This window comes from Nuphar pumila, chromosome 17, assembly GCF_984573655.1.
Source record: "Nuphar pumila chromosome 17, dmNupPumi1.hap1.1, whole genome shotgun sequence".
Classification (NCBI taxonomy): domain Eukaryota; kingdom Viridiplantae; phylum Streptophyta; class Magnoliopsida; order Nymphaeales; family Nymphaeaceae; genus Nuphar; species Nuphar pumila.
The window spans coordinates 81,246,522-81,257,153 of NC_143265.1; the positions used below are offsets into that span (position 1 = coordinate 81,246,522).

The 10,632-nt window shown below is 39.8% G+C and overlaps 1 protein-coding gene across 1 annotated transcript; it reads right to left on the bottom strand.

The window, feature by feature from the left end:
* Positions 1–4,888: 4,888 nt before the first annotated feature.
* On the bottom strand, positions 4,889–9,748 carry LOC149812460 (GDSL esterase/lipase At5g37690-like). The gene is made up of 5 exons (XM_089993054.1): positions 9,529–9,748; positions 8,791–8,918; positions 8,261–8,500; positions 6,586–6,835; positions 4,889–6,428 (listed from the first exon to the last, which is right to left on the bottom strand). The coding sequence occupies exons 1-5, from the start codon at positions 9,746–9,748 to the stop codon at positions 6,193–6,195; spliced, it is 1,074 nt and encodes a 357-aa protein (XP_089849180.1). The 3' UTR covers positions 4,889–6,192.
* Between the last annotated feature and the right edge of the window lie 884 nt (positions 9,749–10,632).

Consider the following 10,632-nt stretch of genomic DNA (forward strand, 5'->3'; position numbering starts at 1 on the left):
TTTTAAGTTTTTTTTTTTTTTAATTAGCATTTGGTATGTAATGAATGCTTATTTTGGTTAGAATATTAGGGTTATTTTTAATTAACATAAATCTATGATTTTTTTAAGATTTAAGTTAATGATTTTGGAATTTTTTTCCAATAACATGAATGTTTAATTAGCCTTTTAGGGTTTTTTATGTTTTTTTTTAATTATCATTGAACATGATTTCATTAATGAAGGCTTGATTTTGGTTATCATTTTTCAAACCCCTAGAACTTGATTTTTGTCAAGATTTACATTTTTTAAAATGCTTTATTCAGAAAAGCCTTGGCTTAATTTAAGACATTCAGCTCCTTGACATCTCAAACTTGCTCCCTGACCTCTCAAACTTCTTCTTAACGTTGCAGTATGCAGACGACAACATTTTAATATTTGGGGCGGCATCAAAGATGCAAATGGTTAGATCTTGTCAAAATATTTGAATGTTTCTCAGGTTTTCAGGTCAACGAGCATAAATGCCAGCTTACCATATGATTCATGACCGGAGGATAAGACCCGGCTTCACAAGGATTCATTTGAATCTGATTCATATTTTAGATTTTTTATCATTTGGATCTTTTGTATTTGAATATTTTGTGTATTTGGTTCATTTGTAATGGATAAATTCATATACTATATTCAAATCTATAAAAAATAGGATAAGTTTTATCTTTTTAGAAGGTTATCATATATTAAGAAGTTTACTTGAGTTAGAATTAGGAAAACTCATCTATTTATGGATGAGGGATCTTAGTAGATGAACATAGCACACTATTATGAGTTGAAATATGCAATTCAGTTATTTTTTTTTGTTTTTCAGCTATTTTTTTGTATTTTCCTAGTTATTTTTTGTTTTTCTTAGATAATTTTAGTTGGGTAGGATTTTTTTTGTAAATCGAGTTCCTTGATTTGCATTAAAGTGGTATCAGAGCTCCAGTTATTCTTCTCAATCATGGCCTTATTGCAAAGTTTGAGGGAAGATCCTATCAGGAAGGTTCCTCTCCATTCATTCAATTGGGCGATTCCAGGAAACATTCCCTTAATATTCGAGATTCGATAAAAGATTTCAACTCAGGGAGTGGCAACGTGCATGGATCAACAACATCATTGACTTCCCAATGGAATTTCTAGATAGATTATATTCTTGGTCGTGGATCAATTAGTATGGCCACTATAACAGGTATGACAGTGGGGGAGTCACATCCCTACCCAAACATGGGTGGATGGCTCCTACCCGAGTCATCAGGTGGGAGGTTCCCACCTATTGAACTGGGTGGGAGAACCGATTCTATTTGGAATTTGTTCTCCCTTCCATAACCTTTACAGGCCAGTTGCAGGGTCCTAGACCCGGTTCAAAAAGGGTATGGTCCTGGTTGAAGCCCATTTTCAACCTTTCGAGGCTAGGTCTGGTCCGATTTTTCATTCGGATAAGCACGAAACCCAGCATTTTAGTCTCATTAGTGTGGAATCGACCCAAACTGAACCTTATCAGGCTTGGACCCAACTCCAGTCACATTTTGGGCTGGGTTAAAACCATACCCATGCACATTATAGATTTGGATTGGGTCTAAACTAGACCCATGCACCCCAAGACCTAATCCAGGGTTCAACCAATTCTTATTTGGGTATGACGACTAATGTGATACCCAATTCGGTCGCAATCTAATCGGATTTTCACTTAGCATAGTATTATCAAGACCCAAACCCAAGCCCAAACTATGATCCAAACCCCACTGTAACTTAGACCCAAACCAACCCCTATCCAAACCAGTCCTATGTAGACCCTATAGCGCCTTTACCCCATCATGACCCACCTAGGCCTACCTATTTTTTCCCAAACCCCAAATTTGAACCAGTTCGGGCACCTGATCCGAACCCCGATGATGCTCATGTCGATTCTGTTGATGACACCTTTTGGCATTGTCATCCACTTGGTCACGTAGAATTGTGGCGGTAGTGTGAGGCCACACGACCTAGTATGCACGGCCTCAAGTTGGATGTACCTGAGTTTGTAGGCAGATTTGATGTAGAGCTTCTTTTGAGTTGGATCTACTCAATGGAGTCGTCTTTCTAGCTGCATCACATGCCAGAGTATTGAAAGACACTAGTAGCTTCATTACGATTGAGAAGTTTGGCTCAAGTGTGATGAGATAAGTTGCACACAAACCATGAGAACCAGGGACTTGGGTGAATCCAAGAATGAAGCGAGATGAATTAATTAGTTGATGTGGGTTAGGTTTGCGAATCAACATCCTTTTACTTTTGATCCTAGGACTTCTACTAAACCCCAAGGAGGTGAAACCGGATTAGGATCTAATTTAGATAATCGTTTCTTATAACCCACCTAAGGCACTCCAAAAGACCCAAATCCAATTAAAGAAAATTTGGATCCAAAATCTCTTATACCTGATCCTCTTAAACTCATTTTGGACCCATATATCCCAACATTCAAAAACCTTAACTTGAACTTCAACCCAAATGCAGTTGATTCAGTCCTTAGCGAACCTCCCCAAGACTTGCCTATACCCAAACCTGTTTGAGATCAAAAGACAATTATCCAAATCCAAAACGTACCTGTTGTCACATCACCTAAACCAAACTTACCCCAAAACCAAAACTTGTTTGGAGTGCATCATCAGCAACATGAAGAGCATGACATGATAGAGTGAAAAATCTTGGTTCTCGTCTTATCAACTGCTCGACCCCAGGATGAAACTAACACTTGATCTATTTGATTCCTTTGACCCAGATTAGTATATGGATCCAGATGACTTTGATTGGTTTGGAAAGAACATTTTTGGTTTTAGTATGCGTGGCGGAGTAGATGTTGCTTGGTTAATTCAGTTTATAAAGCAATACATGAATTCAGTTTCATATTGTGAGCTCATAACCTACAAGGCGAAGCAGAATTGAAAGAAATATAAGCGATATATTCCAGACTTGAGGGCAAGTCTTTTCTAACCCATAGGAGCGGAGCCGAAGACCCAGGTTCATAAGGATTCAATTGGATCAGATTCATATTTTAGATTTTTTATCATTTGGAGCTTTTGTATTTGGATATTTTTTGTATTTGGTTCATTTATAATGAATATTGGATTCATATATTAGATCCAAATCCATAATTTAGCTTTCATACTAAGAAGTCTACTTGAGTTAGAATTAGGAAAAGCCATCTATTTATAGACAGATGGATCTGAGTAATTGAACAGTTGAGTTGAATTTATTTTTTTTGTTTTTCAGGAAAATTTCTTCAATTTTCTAATTATTTCTTGTTTTTCCAAGATAATCGTAGTTGGGTAGGATTTTCTTGTAATTCGAGTTCAATTTGCATCACCATCGTAAACTCGCCTCACATTTTCCCCTACGTGGAATTGCTGTTTGGTTGTAGATCTGCTCCCTTGCCTATTGCAATCTTTGTAAGCCGGTATGACTAGGGATCTATTTCTTTTTTGCTGATTTTTATTGTTTTCTTCTCTTATGTTAGGATGTTTCCTCGACTTCCTTACTCACGAACCTAACAAAACCATATGGAACTGAGAAAATCTCAACTAGGAAAATCCTGCCATAAATTAAAAATTCCGCTTTTTCTTAAGAAAATATCAACACTTATGAAAAACCATAATTTGTTTTAGAAAGTGCTTTAACGTGTTAAGCGATATCGCAAAAGTACCAAGTTTTTGGTATTATATCAGTTTGTGAAATTGTATGATTTCGAAGTATTGTCAGATGTTTGTGACATAGGAGCAGCAGCATGCCGACCCATACCCGACCCGTTTCTGCCCCATCCGCCTCCCAAAGGGTCCTCCACAAAAACCAAAACCCTAATCTTGCCAGCACTCTATAAATTTCCCTTTTCTGAAGCACAGTTTCCCTCTATCCCCTCTTTCAAAAGCCCTAACTTTTCCCAAAGAAGCCGCCCTTCTCTCTCTTCGGCCGGAAAATTTATCCGAAGCGGCGTCGGAATGCTACCGCCGTTTCCCTCCGGCGAGCACGAAGTTGTGCTGTACGGATCCGGAACTCCTGGACGTGCGGATTCCGATCGCCGCGGGGTCTCTCGCATTTTCCCGTCTTCTTAATCCGAACATCGTCTGGTTTTTCTCCCTTCTTTTTCTCTGAATTCGTCTATTTTCTTGGTCACGGGCTCGATGATGACTAGTTTTGCTTTAACCACACCGAACAGAGGTTGATCGATGCCTGTCCCGAGCTGATCGGCGGATTTCAGGCTTTCTGGTCGCCCGACGATCGGTTTCCTTAGCGGCGAGATCGCCAGATCGATCTCTCTCTTAATGAGACGGTGAGGGTTCCGGTTAGACGGAAATCGGCCGATCGCTTGGACGCTCACCGTGATTCCTCGCTTGTGGAAATCTTTGGCCGTTACTCTGAGAGCTCGATTCCTCACCCTCTTATATGATCTATTTTTTCTTCTTCTTTTTTGTCTTTTTTTAATATCGAAAATGTTTCTTTGAGTGAACCGGGGAGTTTGAAGAACAAGTCGTCTGTTTGCTGCCAAAAGGATCTCCTTCGTCCTTTCCTTTTTCCTATTCCAAAATATCGTCCATTTTCTCTGCAAATGGAAGTAGGACAGTACTTTCTTGATCTTAATGTGTTTTTCTTCTTCACCCTCAGTATCGTGAATTGATTGAAAAAAGATAAATTGACGTATTGATATGCATGAACGATGTCACTATTTTTCAAGGTTGCGCGATATTATTGACTTATTTTGAAGGGGCCATTCTGTTTTTTGCTTTATTTTGTCCTTTTTTTCCTGCATTTTATGTGGTCTAAGTAAAGCCTTTCTTTTATCCCCTTATTTTTCTTCTTTTTCTGCTAATGTTTTAAAAAATTAGTATTTAGTAAAGAGGATTTCTTTAATTACTGAAATTATCTTGTGTAAATCAATATTCTTGCAGAAAGAAATTTTCTTGATCCACAGAACACAAATTCTTCATTCCGTGGAATTGTTTCTAAATCAATGTTACAAATCTCCTCGGAAAAATCTTGGCTGAGGCAAATCTCATGATATATTAAAAATCTATAGTTTTTCTTTGAAAAATCTTGAGAAAATATCTTCATATATATAGCATAAAGATGTAAATATTATATATTAGGCTACTAGAAGATGAGAACTAAAGTGTGAACTGAGATTATAATGTTTTTTTTTTCTTAAATCTGATCTACTTTGTTTTAAAGGGACAGACTCTTGAATCACTCAAATTGTGATGCATAGACAGGATTTTTTAAGGCTTGAAAACCGATGATTTAGAATTTTTGTAAATATTCAGTCTTTAATAATCATATTTTTTTGTTGTTGAAAAAACATGATCCAACAGTCGATTTGGATCATGCTGAACGCATCTGTGAAGTTGGATTTGCAAAATGAAGGATCGGAAATGCCCAATTCACATTCTTTTTCTCATATTTCTAGTTCTCATAATCTAGTGGCCCTTATATATTATATATATTAAAAATATAATTAGCTGATGTTCTATAGTTGAGATAAGGTTTCCTGATGATGACATTGATGCAAAACATATAATGTCTAAGGGCCCTTATATATGATATACATTAGAGATATAATTAAGTGATATGATATAGCTGAGATGATGGCACATCCTGTGCAATCACATTGCACGCTTTGAGTGTGCTGCTGCTCCTAAGCTGCCCTGCATCTGCTGTTGAGCCCTTGCAACTTTTATATTTTGATGAAAAGGGCCCTTACAACTACTGGCAGGCCTCCAGCTAAAGGTGGAGGTTTGTGTTGGTGATGATGATACAAAACATATCATGATAAACGTATGATTTTCAAAAGAGGTTATCGTATTTGTTTGTTAGCAATATATTAGCTTTTCAGAATGTTCGATATTTTCAAGATATTGCCGATAAATATTACGTGGTTTTTAATATCTTTAAATCACATGTTCTATGATTCAACAGTCAGTTCACAGATCACATTTCTTGATTCCATTGGATGGGATGGATTTTGCATACCCCATGGTCCATGAATGAAACAACTGGTTGGATGAAAAGAAAATACAGTCTGGACTCGGGTAAAATCACCACCACCAAAACCACACAAAATCACAAGTTCACAACCTTCAACTGCAAACAGCACACTCCGGGCACTTATTAGAAACATCAGCTCATTGCAGAAGATGTGAATCTGGTGTGTTATCACAGCAGGCGGCTAGGTGGTGGTGTTGGTGCAGCTGAAGCGGCCCTGGCTCTGAGTTGCAGGTCTGGGTCCTTAAACAGCTTATCGGCGATCACAACGTTGGCTGCATCACTTGGGTGATACGCATCCCAGAAGACGTAGTTGTGCCGATTGCTGCAGAGTCTGGTGTTCGGTAAGCAGAGTCCGCCCAGCATGCCATCCACATTGCAACAGGATGTGTTTGAATACGTGAAACCTGCACATTTTTTGTAAACCCAGTTTGAGTTCATCATCGTCGTTGTCAAGCCTTATCCCGACTACATGAATTTGGCTAACAAGCTCATAACAATATCATATGATTTAGCTCAGAGTGAATTAAGAAGCCGATGATCCTTTGGAGAGAATATTGTTACCATAAGTTGTAGGCTTCTCAATCAATTCCATGACGATTCCGTAGCTGTCGGCGAAGGAGAAGTCTGCGTCGGGCAGGCGGCCATTGAGCTCTTTAAGCTTGCCTTGGACAGCAGTGTTAAACCGGGCGGCCAAATTATTAACGTTCGCCAAGCATTCTCCATTTTCAGACTTGACCCTCTGCGAGGGGATGCATCCTAAAGGACCCAGCCCATGGAACACAATCTTCCGGGCCCCTAGGTTATGAAGCCTCTGCCACCATACGTATGATCATATGAGTACGTTTTTTTGCTTAAAACATGAAGTAGAATTGGATTATATTTAGGGCGAGGCCATCTTAAAGCATGAGCTGATAGTGGTCCTATCCGGGTGGGCCTGGATTCAGATCTTATTAGTATGATACTTACATCTGGATCTTCATGTTAATAGACCTAGCCAGACCCAGTGGAAATGGATTTTGGATGTCACTGAATTCTTGTTGAATGTTGATACCATTAATAAGTTACTCCACGTTGATGACTTGGTTGGACTAAGTTGGTTTAGGAAACTATCAAAATCCATGACCAACCCACTTTTTCTGTGGAAATGTTTTTCCGATGGTTTACACGGAACGTGTTTGGACCTCCTTCCATTGGACGCCAAACATGCCCTAAAGTTATACCAAAGAGGTCTAGTTCCATTTCCAGCATAGCCAAAGGAACTAGGCCTGGGTTCTTTTAACACAACCATAGTGCTACGCATGCTCCCAGTATGAGAACTTAGCCCACTGGTGTGGAGATCTGATAGAGTGTTCGACCAGACTCACAGGCTAAAGCCAAGTCTGCCTGTTTTGTATTGCAGCATATTTATGGGATCAGGTCTATCTGGCATATGCCCACAGGGGCTCCACATGATAGGGGCGGCCTGTGAATGTCACCAAGCTGATGGGGCGCCACAAGTTCCAAATCCTTCGGTGGCATCCCCTGCTGCAAGGTTGAAGCTAGGTACTCCTGTAGGCAGGGGGACTTCAAGGGTTTTACTAACCGGCGGCCAGCTAGGGGTGTCAACGGTCCTGGTTTACCTGGACCTGGCCTGCACCAAACCCTATAACGTCTGGGTATGGCGATAAATAAGAAGAACCAATTAAGACCCAGGTCCAGACCTGAAGGTCTGATTAATACATGGACCTGGGTATAGTTTGTGAAATTTTATACCATACCTAGACCCAACTGGAGTTCGGATTAAGACCCATATTTTTTCATTGTAAAAATGATAAAAAAATATGGTGTTGCTGGGTATGGTCTGGGTTTGGTTCATGTAATTCTTATTGGGTCCGGGTATGGTTTTCTTATAATGGACCTGATTAGACCTGAGTCTGAACCCCATATCATACTCGAAAATCTGGTCCAAGTCTGGTTCTACCCGAGTCTGAACCAAACCTGACCCATTGACACCCTACGGCCAGCCTATGTGCAGTCAGTAATTGGTGGTGGTGAGGGAGTAGGTTTTTCCTTGGATTATCCATAAAATCTGTATCTGGCATGTTGAGTCGCAACCAAGTTGAGCAGAACCCTGGTGGAGCTAGGCTTTTGCTTGTGACTCGACCGGACTTAGGCCTTGCCATGACCTGGTCAAGTATGTGAGCCTAGTAGGCATTAGGTCCCTAAATTTATTAGGGATGAGAGATGGAGCAGTTACCGTGAGTTGTCCATCTAGGGTGGACATGAGGTAGGCTATGAATTGGTCTGCGTTGTACTGTTGAGCGTCGGCCAGAAAGGGCTGCAGGAAATTGTTGACGAAATCGTTGCTGCCCAACCCTATGAAATAGATCGCTTTGTTGCATAGTTTTTCAGCCTCTTGTGCCCCAATTTTCCCCTTTATCGCTTCTTTCGTTGCCGCAAAGTAATCTATTTGATCATTAAATGACAGACGTTGTATCTGCAAGACCATGAAAAACATGCATATCTCACTCCTTGAGATTTCCATAATGGTTACACTGGCTTCTTATGTTTGAATTCCAGGAATTTGGTGAAATTGGAATCCGATTCCACTGAATTCTACTAAATCCATTGGCCATTTTTAGCCACAGAGAGAGGCATTGGATTCCAACATTACTGAATTCCCTGAACCAAACACGCCCTTAAGAAGGTCAAAATCCAAGATCATGGGCATAATGAAGCCAAAAATCAGATTTAAAGGAAAACAAAATGAGGCTATGGGAAATTTACAAAGTAAACTCCGGTCTCGTTGAGAATGCCTGCTCCACCAGAAGCATAATTGACTCCTTGAAGTATTGCATCATCGTTCTGAGACAAGGAGAGATACGGTGGAGGAGATGGAATCCCCAGTTTTTCAGCTGCATCAATGAATCATCGAATTGGTCAGTCAATTACAATTGTAAACCTTTTCTTGACAATCAAAATCCTTCTAGTAGACAGTAATGCAAGCGCAGGGGTCCTAGGCTTGGAGTTTTATGCTGCGAGCATGACGACAGTAGGTATGGCAGGCTGAGCCAGCGCGACCAGGTCTTCATACCGGATGCAGTTTCTTCAGGTTATATAAAAAAAAAACTAGTAGCTGAAATGTGGCAAACTCAATGAAATTGTCCAGGTGTTGCCTGAGGCCAAACACACCCGAAATGAATAATAATCAATCAGCTGGAAAATGGAACTCGTCGGCCAAATTGTGCCCGAGTACCATTGTGCAATGCAATATTTGTCAAGAGTTTTCTCTCTCAAATATGGAAAGCAAAATTCATGATTTTAACACCAAAAAACTATCTTCTTAGAGAAAAAAAACTGTGGATAGTGACTACAATAAAATGGGATCATCATGCCATACCGAACTATGTTTTAAACAACCATACATACAAACAATGAATACCATTATCATAAATTTAAATCCACAGCACGAGAAAATGAACATAAACTATAAAGTTAAGCAAGTTATAAGGTTGTTGGTATTACATATAATGTCACCGATTGTTCTCCCATTGGTGAACCTTCCCGTTATGCCACCTTGGTAGTCTATGCCATACCATGGATAATTCGCCTTGGCCAGAGATGCTAGGTAGTTGTTGTTTCCAACTTCAGTTAAGGAGTCCCCAAAGATGTATGTCACTGGGGAATCTGCTTTAGCCAAGGCTGATAAAACCAACACTGATGTAACCCATGCCAAGGCTGTCATCGTTTCAACTCAATTGGATCTTGTGAGATGCATGCCATGACTAGTGTGGGAGCTTTATAGTGTGTGCTTGCGTTGTTGTAGTCATGGACAGCTATTAACTTCAAAGTCTCAAGTTTTGTTTCCAAACGTAAGAAAATTATTCAATAAAGGATGTTTGATGAATGAGGCCATTAATATTTTCTCACCAAACAAAATATTGCTTGAAGTATTCATAGTGACGGTATTGGCCAAATCAAGAAAGCAGGCAAATGAACAAATAAAATAGGAGATTTATTGCCTTGTTTGGAGATTTCTTAGGACAAGGTTTGAGTGCTGTAAAGCAGGTAGGCCACCACCCTTGGAATTTGGTGGTACTATTGTTTTTTTTTAATCTGGTAGTATTATTGTTGGTATCATTAAAATCCTGATGCCCAAAGAAATTACCAAAGCTTGATAAATGGTTATCCAGAAAGCATGGCTAGATGATGAACAAGTTATATTGATTTGTCTTGCCTCGTCACTCGAGAATTTTTTATGTTTGATTTTGGTAGGCATTTTGTTTTGCTTTGTCATGTTTCCCAAAATCTTTCAGTTGGCTCTTTAAAAATACATCTCCAGTCTCTGGTATAGTAAGGCAACCACCACTAAAGTTGGACCTTTGTTGAGGCAAACTGTGGGCATGTTGTCGTGGTGCCCGGGTTTTGCCTTGCTTCGGGCCGGGTCCATTAAGTGGCCCGGTTCTTGGCGAGGGTTCCTCCTGATAAAAAACATAAAACAACATCAAGCTACACTAACTTCAATGTTTCTGCTAATGGGGGTCGAATGAGATAGCTGGATGATTAGATCTCTGTATCATAGCTGAGGGGTCTGGGGTTCGAATCCTACAGGGATTATTAACTCATCCC